Here is a 19,707-nt window from a genome sequence, read left to right as displayed (position 1 = left end):
AGCGCGTCTAATCGGGCAATTAGACGCTGAAGTTAGACGGAGCCATGGAGACGGGGACGCCAGCGCAGGAAAGGTAAGGGAATAACTTCTGTATGGCTCATATTTAATGCACGATGTATATTACAAAGTGCATTAATATGGCCATACAGATGTGTATAACCCCACTTGCTTTCGCGAGACCACCCCTTTAATAAAAAACAGAATTTACCAATGTCACTTACCACGATTTACTGATAATGTGAAGTATGAGGAGGGCTGAAAAGTTCTCAGCCCAACTTAGAAGGCAATGAGCTAGAGGCATAAAACTTTAATGCTTTTTTACCATATCCCCACTGAAGTTCAACAGACTTGTTACATTGTTTCCGAATATTCTTTAGCCATTCCAAAAAGAACTCGGATATTTGGGCTCTGAAAAACTGCTCTATAGCTGCTATCACCTGTGAATAATTCGCAAATTTGTGATCCTTCAAGGTTTTTTTAAGGTTTGAAAATCGGTAATAGTCTGTCAGAGCAAGATCTGATGAGTAGGGTGGATGGTCTATGCATTGAATCCTCAAATCCTTCAAAATATCAATTATCTTGGCAGCCTTCTTTGAAGAAGAGTTGTCCGGAAGAAGAAGCATATATTTTTGTAGCTTTCCGCTTCTTTTTTCCATAAGGCTGAATGCACACGGGTGGATATTCCATGGTGAGATTTCACGCAGAATTTCCGCCATTGAACACTGCCATAAGATTGCATTGATTTATGTAACCCTATGCAGAAAGCCACGATTTTGATTGCGGAAAACTCATGCAATAACAAAATTGCGGCAGTGCTAGCCTCGCAGAGGCATGCACTGATGTGTCATCGCTGGCGCGTCGGCTCTGCACTGAACATGTGCGGCTGTGCGCCAGCCAGCACATCCGCAGAGCAGAGCGAAGATCCCGACAAGTAAGCCGCAGATCACTGCAGGGGCACGGGTCACATCCTGCTGCGAGAATCTCGTAGTCGGAATCCGACCCGGCCATCTGCATTCAGCCTTAGGGTTACTATTAATTTGCCCAGAGTGTGACAGTAGTACTCTGTAAGGATATTTTGGACATTTTGAAGATAGTATGGTAATAAAATACTCATGCCCATCCCAAAAAGGATGACCTTTCCTGCTTGACCTCTGTGTGTTAAATTTCTTTGGCCATGGAGATCCAGAGTGCCACCACTGTGAGGACTGTTTGGTCTCACGATTGTAGCGGTTGAACCATGTTTCATCTACAATCACTAGCTGTTCCAGAAAAATTGTACTGGATTCCTCAAAATGCTTGCAAATCACCTTGAAAGTGCTAATTTGTATGCTCTTCAGGCCAGCGTTCAGACATTTTGGCACCCACTTGGCTGAAAGCTTGTGCATATCCAACTGTTCAGGAGTTATATTCCAGCCATGTTCCTTGGATATCTGCAGTGTCTCCGCTAGGGTGTTCAGTGAGATTCACCTATCTTCCAAAACCATGTCATGAACACACTCTACAATTTCAGGTGATGACGCTGTGATGGGTCTTCTAGATCTCAGTATTTTGGGTGGAAAAAAAAAATCACCTGCTGAAAGCTGACACACTATTTCTTCAGTTGAGTATGACAGGCATGGTCACCCAAGTACTCATGAATTTCTTTTGGTATTTATTCTACATGGACAGGAACTTCACGATGCCTCACAGTTCAGTGCTGGAGAATTCCAAATTGTTCTCAGCCATGCTTCGTTTAGTGATATGTGATTGTTCCCAGCAAGAGAAACCAAGTAATCTTGTAGATATGATACCTTTTAATGGCTAACAAAAATACATGATGTTACAGCGAGTTTGCGAACCAACGCAAGGTTCTTCTTCAGGCTTAAATGGAAAAGATCTGAAGAGGCATGGATATTTATACACACTTATAACATACATACTTATGACAAGGCACAGATATGGATGTGATTGGTTCGCACTTAAAAGGAATTCTGCAACAGCAAACAAACTTTATTGTTTAGGCACTGATAGCGGAGTGAAAGTTTTATGGTCCCTACATTACTGTTGGGGGGGGGGGGAGTCATCAGGCTAGAAATGCTACAAGAGGTGCACAAACATTTTTGGCTAAACACTGATAAGGGAGTGAAAGTTTACTGACTGCGGACAAGATATGGATCCCCAACACATAGCAGGACTATAAGATCCCAGGGACATTCACATGTTCCACGTCCAATGTTGTGTACCTGATCTTGTGCAGTAAATGTCCTGTTGGGGGTCTTTATGTTGGAGAAACAGGAAAGAAACTGAAAGCCAGGATGAGATCTCATTGCCACACGATTAAACACAGAAAAAGAGAATTAACTGTGGCCGAGCACTTCTCTAACCATGGACATGACATAGGGGATATGAGAGTTTTGATATTGAAGGATGGTTTCAAGTCACAAAACCACAGAAGAATTTGGGAATATAAATTGATAACAACTTTTGACACGCTGAATACTGGGTTAAATTGTTCCCCAGGATTTATGCGTGAATGGGAGGTATGAGACATTTATTACACAGATAAGACCCCCATCAACAGTAATTCAGGGACCATAAACTTTCACTCCCTTATCAATGTTTAGCCAAAAATGTTTGTGCACCTCTTGTAGCATTTCTAGCCTGACGACCCCCCCCCCCCAACAGTAATTTAGGGACCATAAAACTTTCACTCCGCTACCAGTGCCTAGACAAAAAAGTTTGTTTGCTGTTGCAGAATTCCTTTTAAGTGCGAACCAATCGCATCCATATCTGTGACTTGTCATAAGTATGTATGTTATAAGTGTGTATAAATATCCATGCCTCTATAGATCCAATCCATTTAAGCCTGAAGAAGTACCCTGCGTTGGTTCGCAAGCTCGCTGTAACATCATGTATTTTTGTTAGCCATTAAAAGGTATCATATCTACAAGATTACTTGGTTTCTCTTGCTGGGAACAATCACATTTTGCTCTACTGGCTAACGCGGTACCAAACCTTTGTTTTCATTATCGTTTAGTGATGTGAAAGAGAATGAAAAAATGGTGCTATTATCCTGAAAATTGGCAGGTAAGGCCATAAAAGAACACACTTTAGAGCAAGAATGACAAATTTTGCATACATGTCTGGAAGTGGGTCGGGCCGAGAACTTTACAGCTTCCCGTCGTATAAGTGACACTTAAAGGTATTGTATAAACAGTGCCTCACTTGTCAACAAGTACTCCATACCTTTAGATCCAGGAGATCCATCAAATCCTGCCCTCCCTGGAGCCCCTGGATTCCCTGGGAAGCCAGAATCTCCTTTTGGTCCTTGAGATCCTTTTAACCCAGAGGAACCTGGTGGCCCTTGAAGTCCCGGTAATCCGAATCCTGGGTCACCCTTTTATTTAGGACAAAACATAGTTACAATGCAGTTTAATAAGTTTAAGAAAATTGGCCGGTGGGAACACCAAGGTAACAAAAACTGAAGTTACATGCACTGTATATTATTGCAATAGAATTATATCTACATAGATGCAACCGTCCACATGGAACAAGAAACATTTTGTTCATTGGCAATTCTACAGTTATCCGTTCTTTATCTTTATCTGACAAATCTCCTTTTGCTTACAATAAAGTAATACACATGTGTCCGATCTTATCCTTTACCTTTGGTCCTGGGAAACCTGGCTGTCCAGGTATTCCATCTGATCCCGTCCTTCCTGGTGCACCTGATGGTCCTGGTGGTCCAGAGGGACCTGGGAACCCTGATAAACAAGACATATTTGTCCATTCCTCACTCTTCTAAAATAAATAGTAAATAGATACCATTCTACTCCTGTAATAAATATTCTAGCGCATACCCTTTGGACCAGCAGGTCCTGGAAGTCCAATTCCTGGGACTCCAGGATCTCCTTTCATTCCTGTAAGACCTGGAAGTCCAGGTTGTCCAGGCAGACCGGGGTCACCTAACAAGACAGACAGAAACTCAATAAATGCAAACAAACGATCAGGACATGGCTCAGTAAGAATTTTTAATGCATAGACGAAATTGCCTAAAATAGACTCCATGCCCAAGATGCCTAAATCATATTGTTGACAGCGCAGCAACATTAATAACCTCAGCTGTGCACAACTTTCTTTCAGAAGCTGTAGATGAAGATGGAAGTGTCCCGAAGGTGCTTCAAATTACGTTAACACCTACTATCCATATAATATGCAATGCTACATCAGGGGTTAAGTATTTGACGTTTACTTTTAGGGGTTTATTGAGTAACACTGCAGACCCTCACCTGGTGTTCCTGGTTGACCTGTACTACCTGGGGGACCCTGAAGACCTTCAGCACCTTTTTCCGTTACTGTTTGCCCAGGTGCTCCTTTAATACCTAGAAAATGAATGAATGAATGAATGAAGCAATAAACCAATAATTTCCACACAACTAAGGAGCTTGAAAGATTGAATAAAGAGCTGCTTTCTCTGTTAACCCCTTTTCAACCACACATGTAAATATATGTCACGCTGTCACGGAAGGTGTATGGAGCAGACGCAGAAGCTGTTTTCAGCAGTTAAAAGCTGCCGACGATGGCTGTAGTAAAAGTTAGCTCTGATTACACTATTTAGATACTATGGTTAACGTTGACCGCTGCATTTAAGCAGCTAGCTGGAGGAGAAGGGCTTTCCCCACCCCATGTCTCCCTTGAAAAGAGATTAATGCCTATTAAGCCCTGCCAACAAGTAAAAGTTCTATATACTGCAATACAGAAGTACTGCAGTATATTGTACAAGTGATCAAGTTCAAATCTTCCAAGGAGGACCAAATGCGAAATGTAAAAGAAAAATGCAGAACAAACTTAAAAATATTAAAAGTTAAAAAGTTTTCTATAAAAAATCTAAACCATAAAAAAGAAACATAATTGATGTTACTGTGTTTGTAAAAGTCCAAACTATTGAAATATAGCACTAGTTATTCCCTATGGGGAGTGCTATTAAAGAAAAATACGCAGTGCCAGAATAGAGGGTTTTTTCGGTCAGTCTGTCTCTCCAAAAATTTGAGTAAAAAGTGATCAAAAAGGTGTATGTATCCCAAGGCGGTATCAACATAAACTACAGCTTGCCTTGCAAAAAAAAGACCTCACACCACCCAATTTCCAAAACATCATGGGTTTTAGAATATGGCGTTCGATAGCAATTATTCAGTATGTTTTTGAAATGTGAGAGAAAACTGAAGTACCAGGAAAAAACCGCATGCAAACACAATGAGAGAATACAAACTCCATGCAGATGTTGTATTCAAACCAGTTCTAAGCACTGAGCCACCATGTGTTATTATGTATAAGGGAATATTATAAGGGTGAGTCAAAAATTATCCACACTCTGGCTGTAGAATTAATTTTGATCTAATTTCAGAAATGATAAATACGTTATTTTTCAACATATTCCCCCTGCTTTTTAATACACTCGGTCCATCTGTCAACAAGCCTTCGTATTCCCTTATTAAAAAAGGTTTTCAGCTGAACTGCGAGCCATGAATGTACCGCCATCTTCACCTCTTCATCAGACGTGATTCTTCATCCTCTTAGGGCTTCTTTCAGGGGACCAAACAGGTGATATCAGGACAGCCCGATGGGGCAAGATCAGGACTATGGGGAGGATGCTCTAACACCTCAAAACAAAGTTTTTGGAGCGTGTTAACAGTGTGTGCAGATGTGCATTGCCATGTAACAACACAACACCCTTGGATAGCAGTCATCTGCATTTTGCTTGAATGTTAGGCTTCAGCTCTGTAGTGAGTATTGTTGGTTGTTGTTGCTCAATGTTGGCATCAGTTGTGGATCGGTGTCCAGCTCCTTCTTCATGGCTGACACTTCCTTGAACTTCCCTATCCATTCATACATACTTCTTCAAGACAAAAACACTTTCTACATACTGCGCGCAAAGTCTTCAATAAATATCAACCCCAGACAGATGTCCGGCCACAAAAAACGTATCGCTATACGCTGCCCTTCTTTTGTGCAAATCACAATGGGGCAGCCATCTTTGCTTGGACGGCAGTCACTAATTAACGGACATAACACATTCAGACCTGCACAGCAGTGACTGGGAACACAGTGACCTATAACGGAAAGCGTTGATAAGACAGTGCGGCCATCAAAAGTTTTAATAGAACTGGAGTGAGAATAATTTTTGACTCACCATTATATATATGAGGGGATTCATCAGAGAAGCAAAATGAACATTACATTAAGTTTCCTTCATTGTACTTCACTATATATAATTCTATACTTTCAATTAAGAGTACAGTATATAACCTTTAAAGCTAATGTGATGGGGATTCTAGATTACACTGTATTATGGAGTATTCTGTATTGTCTCTTCCTGTAAAGACCAAATATGCAGAGATTCCCATGTAGTAAGAGCTGGCAGTGACGGCGCAGCAGATGGCAGTCATAATCAATATCAAGCCGCTAAATGAAGACAAGAAAAATGCCAATTAACTGTATGCTGTGCACTGGCAACTGCAAGAGCTAGTTACAATACTTAGGCAGAAAGAAATAAAAGTATTGATAGTCACATGTGAAAAAATGTCCACGAGCGTGAATAAGGCCTCAGTCACACGGGCGTTTTTTCGCGCAATTTGCGGATCGCATAACGGATGCGTATCCACAAATCGCGTGACCGGGGCCGACGATTCGCTGAAAAATCTGCACCTCGCAGCGTTTTCAGCGAAGCGGCCCAGCGCTGCCCGCTATCCTCTGCCACAGCTGTCATTCAATAGCTGGGAGCTGCCTCTGATTGGTCCCTGCGCTCAGCCAATCAGAGGCAGCATTCACTCACCCATTCATGAATGGGTGAGTGAGAGCTGCCTCTGATTGGTGAGGGCTGTGACCAATCAGAGGCAGCCCATTCAGCAGGCAGGGATTTTAAATCCCCGCCTGCTGAATACTACAGAGAGCAGTTCAGGAGAACTGCCGGCCGGACGCGGCTGAACTCCGGCTGCAGGGAAAAGGTGAGTATTCTTTTTTTTTTACACATTTTCAGGATGGTTTTCAGGGAAGGGCTTATATTTTAAGCCCTTTCCCAAAAATTCATCCAGCGCTTGCCGGCAGCCTATTGCTTTCAATGGAGCCGGCAAGACAGCCGGCTCCATTGACTTCAATGGGAGAACATTGTTCTTCTCTGCCACAGTTGTGGCACAGCTGTGGCAGAGGAGAACAATCTTAGTATATGTTCTCAATGGGGTCGGCGCTGCTGCCACCGGCCCCATTGAGCGCATATACAAGCACCGATTTGCGCAGAACGCAGTTACATGCGTTCTGCGAATCGGCGTGTCCTAAACTTATCGACACATCCACATCAAAAACGGACATGTGACCGATCCCATTGCTTTGCATTGGGTCTATAAATCTGCAGATCGCAAGCGCGTCTGCAAATCGGACCTAAAAATGTCCGTGTGACCGAGGCCTGAGTCGTAAAAATCGGACACTTAGTATTTTGTCTTTTCTTGTAACCAACGGTTTTAATGCATATTGTCTTCTTTCTACAAACTAAGAACTTATTCCATTTCTTGGGATACTTCTTATAAATTACTCAATGTTGCTAAACAAATAATATGATGCATTTCTGATGGAGAGGTATATGGTGTTAGTATGGCACCTCAGTGTGTACGGCCTGGGTTTAAAAGTCTAGTGAATGGTGTAAAATAAAGGAATATGGAATACTCACTTCCTTAACCCCTTAAGGACACAGACTAGTATGGTATTTAATGCTGCAGTGATTTTTAATCAACTGCATATTTAACGACGCCTTAATTCCTTAATTTCTTTTAGTTTTCCACCAACATAGCCTGTGAAGCCTTGTTTTTGCAGGATGAATTCGACTGTCACTTCATTCATTCGGGGTCATTTCGGAACCCGCTCTTGTGATTGGTGGAGGGATCAGAGGTTGGATTCCCAGCTATCAAAAAGTTATCCCTGGTCCTGTGGATAGGGGTTGACTTTCAATCATAGCAAAACCTCTTTATATCACATTTCCTCTGTAGTGGAAATTTATGGGCAGCCAGCTACTCTTCATTCTGCTGTTTTCCGAATGCTTCAGGAGTTAGAACGCCACAATAAAGTATCAATATAAAGTCCTGTAAAACACCTTTAGGGCTCGGTCAGACGATCGTGGTTTACACACTGCTAGGCAATGTATAAACCACGCTGCTGACATGCAGGGATTATGCGCGTTAACGGGGTGCCCCTAGCTCTGCAGCCAGTCTGCTTCCACAGCTCTCATAGGAGCCTATGGTAAGCACCCTGGACAGCGCGCACCACGGAGCTGACAGGCAAGTCGGCACTTGCTGTCCATTCTTTTTTAGAAGAGCAGATTCTGCGCTTCTATAAAGGGTCCTTGTGAGCGCTTCCATAGCAACCTATCGGTTGCTATAGAAGCGTGGTTTACACACTGCTGTAGCAGCGTTTAAAAGACGCTCGTCTGACCTTGGCCTCAATGTCTAATTAAAGGGCCACTCTGATGATTTTTTAAAAATTCATTCATTATGTAGCTATTCACCCAGTATATATATAAGTGAGCTAGTGTTGCCTTTGTTAGTTATTTCTTTCTGTCTGAATCTCCTAGCCTCTTTTCTTAAGTCATGTGTTCTTAATTATGACTAGCTCAAATCTATTTGGGGTTCACTTTGTAGTCAGATTCTCAGTCTGTGTGATGCTGTTGCATGATCCCTACCACAGAAACTGCATACGGGGAGGAAGACAGGCACTCCTGTCCCAGTTACTGATAATCATACAGTTCCTGACACACAATTATAATAGAGGAGATCAAAGCTGATCCTCCTGATTGGATACTTATGGTCTGTAGACTATCTAGAAGAATATAGATGGTAATGATAATTAAACTGTCAAAATGAAAGTAAAAAATCTCAGCCTCAGGAGGGTGCCTGATAAGCATCAGACAAGGGGCCACATGGCAGGGAAGTGAGGGAAGTGGCTGCAATACACAGAAGAGACAATGCAATATAAATGCAGTACTTAGCTTTACGCTGCAGCAAGTAACTGAATGATACAGCAGGAACCTTCTGACTGCTAGCCCAGTCATGGAGAGACTGAGTATCAACTGCAGTTCAGCTCACTCTCCAGACAGGTTAAATAGCCCAAATAAACATCCTCCGGTGCAACTAAGCACGTCACACCAAATAGCACACCCAGTGAGCCAGAAGATACAGAAACAGCTCCAAAACCAGCAGCAGACTCTCAGCAAGGCGGCAATCCCAGAACCGCCGCAACAGTGGGGTTCTAGGGTAAGCAAAGTTTTATAATTTTTTTTTATTATTCCAATTTTCCCAAAACGCTACCTTCTCCAACCTGTACACATGATCAACTTTGGATATCCATTCTGAAGACGCTGACAGAACGTCAGACTTCCGAGAAGCTGTTAATAGTAGTTTGGCTGCCAGCAGCCTATATATATCAAAATGTACCCATTTTTCTCAACACTCTTATAGAGCTGGGTTCCGATATTATTTTGTCGTACCATAAAAATCTTCCTATAATCCTAAAACGTATAGCTAAGTGGCAGAGACTAAAGCGGAGAGTGAAATAATTAGATATACAGTAGGTTGTAGGCTTTGTAATGTTAAACACAAAGTTATTTCTGCAATACCAAATATACCTTGTAGCATTTGCAAGTTTAATTACCTGGAGCTCCAGGTGCTCCCGGTCGACCAGAAACGCCTTGAACTCCTTTCTCACCAGGAGAACCGGATGGACCAAAGCCAGGAGGACCCAGGGGACCTCTATCACCTGGAAGGCCAGGGAGGCCAGGTTCACCTGAAGGGCCACGTTCACCTTTAAAAGCAGAGCCACCCTAGAAATAATAAGGGTTAGAATATTTCTGGTTATCAATGATGTAAAACAAAATAACCATGAAATAGTTGTTTTATTTATACAATGAAACCTCTTTAAGGCGAGCACCTCAAAATTACATTAAAAAATGGTCTTCTGGATGAGTGATCCATTCAAAGAAAATGCCTAATATATGAAGGATCTGAATTAGAAAATCTGGTCTGGGTAATGGGGTTCTCCTCATTGATTAATTAACTTTTAAAAGTTCAGTTTTGCCACTTCGCTGAAGTTGTGCAAAAAGTTTGCTTCAGTCCATATTACTTCAAAATGAACCAGAAGATCACCAAATGTCTCCAGCAGCATGCAGATCAGGCAAAATGCGTATGGAGGAGCATGACCAGGTGCAAACTACTGATAAACAGCCACCTACTCAAATTGTGGTGTCACGAACAGGCTGTTAACATGCACGGTGCACTACATGTACCTGTGTGGTTAACACTCCTAACATGCCTCATTTATGTGCAGGTATAATACGAGCTTCTCACTATCCCAATGTTTGGTGGTCATGAGTGGCTGTTGATTAGTATTTTGCACCTGGTCACGCTCCTCCATATGTACTTTGCTTAATCTGCACGCTGCTGGGGATTCGTGTTTTCAACTCCCTTGTATGTATTTATATACCATTATATCGGTAAGCATGGTCACCTGCTATGTCTTTCTTTAATTGAATTGTCCCTTTTACCCAATTAACAGCTGTGGCAGAGGATCGCGATCTTCTCCTATTGCTTTTAATGAGAGCAATAGGTTGCAGGCAACCCCCGCAGTGATTTTCGGGGAAGGGCTTGAAATGTAAGTCCTTCCCTGAAAATCATCCATAGCTGGTGTAAAAAATGTAAAAAACATATACTCACCTCTCCGCTGATGTCGGGGATCCGGCGCGTGTTCTTTCTTCCATGCCGGCACTGCTCTGATGCTCTTTCAGCAGGCAGGGATTTAAAAATTCCCGCCTCTTGAAAGGGCTGTATCTGATTGGCTAAGCGCTCTGCCATTTACAGGTAGCGCTAAGCCATTCATTGAATGACAGCTGAACGCTGCCTGTGATTGGCTGAGCGCTGTGACCAATCACTGGCAGCGCTCAGCTGTCATTCAATGGCTGAGTGCTGTGCGTGATTGGCTGAGCGCTCAGCTAATCAGACCCAGCCCTTTCAGGAGGTGGGGATTTTTAAATCCCCGCCTGCTGAAATAGCTTCAGGGCACTGCCGGGGACAAAGCTGCTAGACGTGCCAGAGCCCCGACAGCGGCTGAAGGTGATGTATATTTTTTTTTTAATTTTTTACACCAGCTAGGGATGATGTTCAGGGAAGGGCTTATATTTCAAGCCCTGCCCCAAAAATCATTGCAGGGGTTACCAGCATCCCATTGCTTTCAATGGGGCTGGTTGCAGTAGTGCCGGCCCCATTGGAAGCAATAGGCACAGAGCTATGATCACGCGCATTTTGCTAACGCATGGAGCGTTTTTTATTTTCTTCGCACATAGGTGCACAAAAAACAACGCTCATCTGACTGAGCCCTCAGGATGGAATACCATCAATTGTATCTCTGTTCAGTAGAGCAGCTCTGTAAGTACGTGGCACATCCAATAGTAACAAGTCAAGAGCCAGTGACCTAGCAATGAGGGCTCTTGCCATATCACATGCTATACCATTTATTACCCGGCCATTAGTTAGACCTCCACCATTAATTTTCCAAGAGCAATTACTTCACTATTACTCAACAGTGTAGAAGGTCCCTCACAAGATGTTTGGAACAACCTCCCTCCATCAAAAACTGTGTGCAAATGTACCTAGAAGAACTGATGCTGTTTTGAAGGTAAAGAGCAGTCACACCAAATATTGATGTGATTTACATTTCTCTTTTCTTGCATTTTGTTAATTGCTAAAAATCTACTATTAACACTTCTATTTCTGAAAGCATTCTTACTTCGCAGCATTTTTTCCACACTTGACTAAAACCTTTACACAGCGCTGTACATAACCTAAACATTTGTTTCTAGTGAAATGCAGACATTCATAAGAAGATTTATTAATGCTGGCACACTGTACAAATGATGTCTCCTTGCCAGTACAGGGTACATCACATTCTTCAGCAGAAGAATTATACTCTGGGGATATGGAATGCACAAGTCAGATAAGTATACACTGACACTAAGAAATTGTATCTCAAGAAATTACAGGGGTATTTCGGGACTTTTTTATTTTCTCCACTGACGACCAACAGGTCACCAATAGATGATCGGTGAGGACCCACCAGTCAGATCTTCGCCGATCAGCTGATTCCTGGAACTCCTGTTACTGCAGTCAGTGGAGTAAGCAGGAAACGCTGACCATAGTGCAGCGGACCAGGTTGGTATTGCAGATGTAACTCCCCTTGACCCCTGCCAATCATCTATTGATAACCTAGCAGTCCTCAAGAGAAAAACATTTTGAAAAGTCCTCTTTAATGCCTAGAACAATTCATACTAATCCTCGAGGCTTTAGCTATAAGTCAATTCATTAGGAATCTGAGCACTCATGCCTATATACAGACTTGAAAGATATTGTGTTGAGACTTGAGACAGGCATGCTATTATTTTTCCTTTTATCCTTGTCAGTAGCCTGCGTCCCCATACACTTTGATACAATCAGCACTGACTGGACAGGGTCAGAGTGTGTAAGGACATACCCTACTGATAAGAAGAATAAGATCTGCTTGAGGCCCTACTGAAAATGGTATGGCCATTTAAAATATCATGCATACCGCCTCTCCCTTAGGCCCAGGAAGTCCTGGTATTCCATCTCTTCCAACACGACCATCAAGACCGGGGCTTCCCGCTGGACCTGGGAATCCAGTGTCACCTTTATCACCTTTCAGTCCAGGTAGTGAAACCACATCACCAGAGTCTCCTTTCAGGCCAGGACGGCCAGAGATACCAGGAGAACCAGGAAATCCCTGTGTGGCACAAATATACAGGCATTAGATACCCATCACAATCCTAATTACAATTTCTCATATATAAAGGTTACTAAACTGTGCAAAGATGACATGCTGATAAACTTTGGATATATTTGTTTTACAGTCATAGACATAGAGCCCAATTAACACTTACAGGTTGTCCAACTGGACCTGGCAAACCGGGAAGACCTGGATCACCTTTTGGTCCATTAAAACCGGGCGACCCTATAAAAATAAGAAAAAAAAAAGGTAAGTCCTAGTGTTGTTCGTCGTGAACGGCCAGGCAATAAAATCAGCCTGAGGTCTGAAAACCGGGTCGGGATTTTTAGCGTGTGTGCATTCTTCTATGAATGTGGCTCAGTTGTTAGCACTGTTGCCTTTCAGTGATGGGGTCCTAGTTTGAAATCCCATCAGCAATAACATCTGCATGGACTTTGAAAAGGTCCATCTAGATGTTGCCCCTGGATAGATTTGAACCTACAACTCCAGCACTGCACAGCAACAGTGCTAACAACTAAGCCACCACACTTATCTGTTCTACTTCAGAAGAGGAGGAGAAGAACAACAGGAATAAATGAAAGAGAACCTAAAAACCCCATCCAGATGTTGCCCTTGGTCAGATATGAACCTACAACTCCAGCACTACAAAGCAGTAGTTTGCTTTTATATACCATACAATCTACAGAGAGTCATTGAAATGCTCTAGTGCAAAAGTGAGTACTAATTACCTAAAGGGAACCTGTCACATCACCACAGCGCTATAAACTAAGTTTTGGTGCTGCTGGGGGATGTGCAGGGAGCAGTCTTCAGCAGTGGGCACCGCAGGATTCAGGGAGAGGGCAAGTATAAGAGCACCATAACTTAGCTCATCGTTCATGTGACCACTGCAGCCAATCCGTGTTCTCAGCAGTCATGTACTCTTCATGCACACATGACCACTGAAGACAGCATTTGACTGCAACAGGCAAGTGAATTGAAAAGTGGCATGTGAACACTGCAGGAGCTTCTAGTACCGGATCGTCAGCACATTTATAAGGAGAGTAATTTAAAATTTTTTTCTTTATCTCTGCCAAATTTTGAAAAGTTTTGGACATCCCCTTTAATTTTATAGCTCTCTCCTCCAACAAACTATTATATCTGTCCAACGCTATTAAAAAAAAATCAAAAGCTCTTTATTTACCTGGGTTCCCAGGAGGACCAGCAGAGCCAGGCTCTCCTTTAAGACCTGAGATGCCATTTCCTATACAGTTGAAGCACGTATCTCCCTTGTCACCTGCAGACATAAAACATTTCAGCTTTTTATTACCAGCACAGACGTAGGTTGGGCCCACACAACCCTGTACGTCAGCGTGCTGCGCACAGGTACGCAGAAAGTGTGCAACGACATGCATACTTGTTGTGTGCCAATAATACCCATGCACTATATCGGTGTGTATTCGTGTGTACTACGCGGCAAGATAAAACGCTGGTGTGAGGGGCCCAATACAAATCAATGAGCTATTGGCATCATGTGTCGCACATGCGAAAATTGTGCTCGCGACGTACAGTGACAATACATGAGAGTGGCATTATCTACACAGTAGATGTAAAGAACAACCACACACAACTTCAGGGAACATTAACCCTTTCCAATCCAATTTGTATCCTGGTTTTCCTAGGGGGGGGTTTACTCTTTTTCTGCCGTTATACAATGGCGCTATCTGCTGGCTAAAGCCAGTACTGCATGAGGTGACACATTGGATAGGCTCCTACAGCAGAGAGGCTGCCAATATACAGTAAGAGAACCCCGACGGACGTCTTCCAACATCGGAGCTGTACAGCCTTAAATCATAATGTCTGCAGACGTCAGACAGAGGATTGGAAAGTCTTTTAATGTCATCATGATGTTACATCTTGGTCAAGTTGTGTTACATATTATATGTACAGTAGATCCAAATGTTACTTTTCCCAAGATTTCAAGATGTTTTCGCCTATTGGAAAAGCCTATCAAGTAATAACTTTAAAAGTTGAATATACAATACTTGGGAATGTTTGTTAGACAAGCAAACAAGTGTAAGAAATACGAATACTAAAAACATTACCTTTTTGTCCTCTTTCTCCAGAAAGTCCTGGGTCCCCTTTAAAACCCGGAAGGCCGGGTGATCCTGGCATACATACTTCTCCAACTGAATATGAAAAAACATCAGACACATTTTTATAGAGTGTGCCATAAATAACAGGTTACTATCGCGGTTCTGGTTTATGTATTGATGTACTTGAACGGGATGCAATGCATACAATAGCAATGTGATCAATGTTCTTCAATAACTGGAGATAACATGGCTTTATGACATTAATATGTCACAGATAAAAGATTCCCCGTATTTCTGTTTATGTTCAACCATAAAAATAAACTGACTGAACAGTGAAGAGTTGTAAGAACACTGTACATTAAGCATCAGTCAAGACATGTACCTGGAGGACTCGAAGACCCTGGAAGTCCCGGTAGTCCTGGAGGTCCAGGAAATCCAGGAAGCCCATCTTCACCAGGAGGGCCTGGTATAGATACTCCTGGAGGGCCTACATCTCCTTTCTGTCCTCTTTCTCCTGGAAAACCACTGTCGCCTGGAGGACCTGCAGCAGAAGTACCTAACAAAATACAAGAGATTATACATTTCCATATACAGTACTTCTAGATTTTAAGTGCACTACTAACCAAATTTTCATTGATTGAAACTGGAATTAAAACGACTCTCCAGTTTGGGGACAAAATCTTGTCCTGGTACCCCAGAAGGCAGTTATACTACCTGTTGTTGGTCTTCTTTGGCCAATGCCCTCTGATACATTGATTCTGGGTCACACTTTCATCCACCCAAGATGGCCAATGCACTGCCTAATCCCCACATTGTTGTTCACCCTTCTTCCTTCAGTTTGTAGGACAGCGTGTAGTCTGATGGCATTTTTGTTTTGGCTATATTAACTCCCATGAAGTAGAAGTTCTCTTAGTTGGTCGCCCAAAGGATCCTCCCATTCTCAAGCCTCCCTGGTAGTCAATAATATTATAGTCCTCTCCCATCCCTCTCACAGGGCACCGAGGAGGAGGTAATGGGCTTATAGGAATATACAAAGGAGCTGGTGCCAATACAATTTCTTGATATATAGTTCCTAAAAAGTGAGCTTTGATCAATAAACAATTACTTGCCAAAAATGCAATCAACTGCAGGACTTGCAAGAATTGTTCACAGTTAGCAATGTTTAAAGCATATTTTCAAATATTTATTCATTATGTATATTACTGATGTGCCTTAATTACTACAGGGCAGATTTAACCATGTACACTCTTTGTCCAAAAAAAATCCAGCCCCCAGAAGATGTTGTCTATTTGCAGTAAAACTCGGCATGCAGTTTAATCTCAAGCAGATATGCAAATGTTTAAAATTGTGGTGTAATTAGATGAACGGTCTTGTCACCTGAGACCCTAAAAGTAATTCCACCCTCAACCTATAAAAAGGCTCTTGGAGGCTCCTTGTGTGTAGTGACTAGGGATGAGCGAGCGTACTCGGAAAAGCACTACTCGCTCGAGTAATTTGCTTTATCCGAGTATCGCTGTGCTCGTCCCTGAAGATTCGGGTGCCGGCACGGAGCGGGGAGCTGCAGGGGAGAGCGGGGAGGAACGGAGGGGAGATTTTTCTCTCCCTCTCTCCCGCCCGCTCTCCCCTGCTCCCCGCTGCGACTCACCTGTCAGCCGCAGCGGCACCCGAATCTTCAGGGACGAGCACAGCGATACTCGGATAAAGCAAATTACTCGAGCGAGTAGTGCTTTTCCGAGTACGCTCGCTCATCTCTAGTAGTGACCTCTTTTTCTGCTTGTGTAGAGCTTGTTGGCCACTAGACGCCTCTACGATGGAATCTTGCATGCAAGCTAGAGGCAGCCCAACAGGTTACTAGAGCCTCCGTGCCCACCCATATCACATCTTGTATCCAAGCTAGAGGTGGTACAACAGGGTACTAGATCCTCCATGCCCGCCTCTATCACATCTTGTATCCAAGCTAGAGGCGGTACAACAGGGTACTAGAGCCTCCCCCCTTCTGGGGGGTTAGTTTTCCATAAATTCTCCTTTTGCTCTGATACTGTAATCACTTACTTATATCAACGTTACAATCAAACAGAGAAAGTTTAATTCGATTCCAACAACTCCTTCTAGGTACTTGATTGTTTTTGACAATGTGTGTATATATGCCCATTTTCTGCTATATTTATAAAGCCCCTTTGCCACTTTTGCTGGAACACAGATGCGCTTTACATAGCATGACTTGTTTATCAAAAGTTTTCGGAAACTTCTTTTATGGTTTCTATCCTCTACCCGAAGTATCAGAGTGTGCCTACTGTGGATGAATCTGGTACATGCTTTAATGGAGGAGAAACTAGCTCACAGCTTGCACGGCATGTCAGTATTAACAAGTATCGATACACATTGTATTCAAGAAGTTACATAGCTGTTTTCTCCATGATTCTCCTTTCAATAAAAGGTAAAGATAGCCTTAAAAGAAGTCTACAATGCTAGCATGTCCTGTAGGCATTACTACCTTAGTGTAGGAGTGCCTTCTCTTTGTATACTTCTATGTACGTTCAGGGACTAAAGAGACAGTTGCCATTAACCTTCAAAATGACTGATGAGGGTGGTTGCAACTTCCACTTCTCAATTACCGTAGTGAGAACAGTCCTGGATCACAAACAGTTGGTCTAACAAGTACTATGCACTTCATGTGTAATACAACTTCTACATTACATGAATGTCTCACAGCCTCACCTGGTGGCCCTGGAAGGCCGGGTGGACCTTGTGAACCTGGAAAACCACGGTCTCCTTTGATTCCAGTTTGTCCTGGAGGTCCAGTGTTTCCTTTTGGTCCAACAATTGTTTCTGGTCCAACAATCACCTGTGCATACATAAACAAAAAATGCAGAGTTGCCATTGGTCCTGCTTATAAATAACGAGTGTAATGTAGACCTTCAGTAATGTAAAAGTGGAGCTAGAACTAGAACCGCTTTAATTCATGTAAGAGGAAACGGTCTTGCCAGCAATTTTATAATACGTATCTACGGTGTAAAAGGTTTTTTAGGTAGGTGTGGAAAAATGCCGCAAAGTAAGAATGCTTTCAAAAATAGAAGAGTTACTAGCTTTTGGTCAATTAACAAAATGCAGATTGAATGAACAAAAGATAAATTTAAATCAAATCAATATTTGGTGTTACCTTCAGAGCAGCATCAATTCTTTAAGGTACACTTGTACAAAGTCAGAGATTTTGTATGATTATAGTCAGGTATGATTAATCAATTATACCAAACAGGTGATAATAATCATTATTTTCATATGTAGGTTGAAACACAGTGATTAACAGAAACAGCTGTGTAGGAGGCTTAAGCTGGGTGAGGAACAGCCAGATTCTGCTACAATGGTGAGGTTGTGGAAGACCGTTTCATGTCACAGGTCATACACAATGGCAAGACTGAGCTCAGCAAGGTAGATATACTGCAAGGTCTCCCCTAGGCAAAGAGTTCAAAGCATACTGGGGTTTCAAGATGTGCTGTTCAAGCTGTCTTGAAGAAGCAAAAAGAAACGGACAATGTTGAGGACTGCAGATGCAGTGGTCGGCCAAGGAGCCACAGTGCACCAAAGGAACAGCACATTATGATTTCTTTCTTTCACAATTAGAAGATGTCCAGCAGGGCCATCAGCTCAGAACTAGTAGAAACTAGTGGGACCTAGGTACACCCACCTACTGTTCTGAGAGGTTTGACCAGAACTGGTCTTCATGCAATAATTGTGGCCTAAAGGCTATTCCGTTCATGTAGAAACAAGGATAAGTGACTCAACTATGTGTGAAAACATAGGAGCTGGGGTGCAAAAAATGGCAGCAGGTGCTCTGGACTGATGCATATAAATGTGAAATATTTGGCTGTAGCAGAAGGCAGTTCATTTTCTGAAAGCCTGGAGAGTGGTACAATAATGAGTATCTGCAGGCAGCAGTGAAGCATGATGGAGAGCGGTACAATAATGAGTGTCTGCAGGCAGCAGCGCAGCATGATGGAGAGCAGTATAGTAATGAGTGTCTGCAGCCAGCAGTGAAGCATGGTGGAGAGCGGTACAATAATGAGTGTCTGCAGGCAGCAGCGCAGCATGATGGAGAGCAGTATAGTAATGAGTGTCTGCAGCAAGCAGTGAAGCATGGTGGAGAGCGGTACAATAATGAGTGTCTGCAGGCAGCAGTGAAGCATGGTGGAGAGCGGTACAATAATGAGTGTCTGCAGGCAGCAGCGCAGCATGATGGAGAGCAGTATAGTAATAAGTGTCTGCAGCCAGCAGTGAAGCATGGTGGACAGCGGTACAATAATGAGTGTCTGCAGGCAGCAGCGCAGCATGATGGAGAGCAGTATAGTAATGAGTGTCTGCAGCAAGCAGTGAAGCATGGTGGAGAGCGGTACAATAATGAGTGTCTGCAGGCAGCAGTAAAGCATGGTGGAGAGCGGTACAATAATGAGTATCTGCAGGCAGCAGTGAAGCATGATGGAGATTCCTTGCAAGTTTGGGGCTGCATTTCAGCAAATGGAGTTGCGTATTTGGTCAGGATGAATGGTGTCCTCAATGTTGAGAAATACAGGCAGATACGTATCCATCATACAATACCATCAGGGAGGCGTCTTACTTCGCAGCATTTTTCCACACCCGCCTGAAACTTCTGCACAGTTCTGTATCTCTTGCATCACTTCCCTTATGACCTAGAGTACCCCAGGTAATAAAGCGGGGCTGCTGTAGGGGCTTTCAGTATAGAGAGGTTACTCTTACATGGCAGCCAGTATTATGTGAACAGAACGGCAGTGTGAGAACAGACGATGTAACAGCTAGCTGCATGCTCCAC

General features: G+C 42.9%; 1 protein-coding gene across 1 annotated transcript in view; it reads right to left on the bottom strand.

The window, feature by feature from the left end:
- The window catches only part of COL4A5 (collagen type IV alpha 5 chain), a 173,344-nt gene that overhangs the window by 73,079 nt on the left and 80,558 nt on the right, over positions 1 to 19,707 (bottom strand). The window contains exons 19-29 of the mRNA XM_066581716.1: positions 17,601 to 17,727; positions 15,265 to 15,438; positions 14,892 to 14,975; positions 13,991 to 14,083; positions 12,965 to 13,035; positions 12,616 to 12,807; positions 9,673 to 9,841; positions 4,269 to 4,361; positions 3,840 to 3,944; positions 3,646 to 3,743; positions 3,226 to 3,376 (exon numbers count right to left, since the gene is read on the bottom strand). Of these exons, the coding sequence (XP_066437813.1) occupies positions 3,226 to 3,376; positions 3,646 to 3,743; positions 3,840 to 3,944; positions 4,269 to 4,361; positions 9,673 to 9,841; positions 12,616 to 12,807; positions 12,965 to 13,035; positions 13,991 to 14,083; positions 14,892 to 14,975; positions 15,265 to 15,438; positions 17,601 to 17,727 (1,357 nt within the window). The remainder of the gene's footprint in view (positions 1 to 3,225; positions 3,377 to 3,645; positions 3,744 to 3,839; positions 3,945 to 4,268; positions 4,362 to 9,672; positions 9,842 to 12,615; positions 12,808 to 12,964; positions 13,036 to 13,990; positions 14,084 to 14,891; positions 14,976 to 15,264; positions 15,439 to 17,600; positions 17,728 to 19,707) is intronic.

Source organism: Eleutherodactylus coqui, chromosome 10 (genome assembly GCF_035609145.1).
Source record: "Eleutherodactylus coqui strain aEleCoq1 chromosome 10, aEleCoq1.hap1, whole genome shotgun sequence".
NCBI classification, from domain to species: domain Eukaryota; kingdom Metazoa; phylum Chordata; class Amphibia; order Anura; family Eleutherodactylidae; genus Eleutherodactylus; species Eleutherodactylus coqui.
This window is presented reverse-complemented; position numbering and strand designations above follow the sequence as displayed.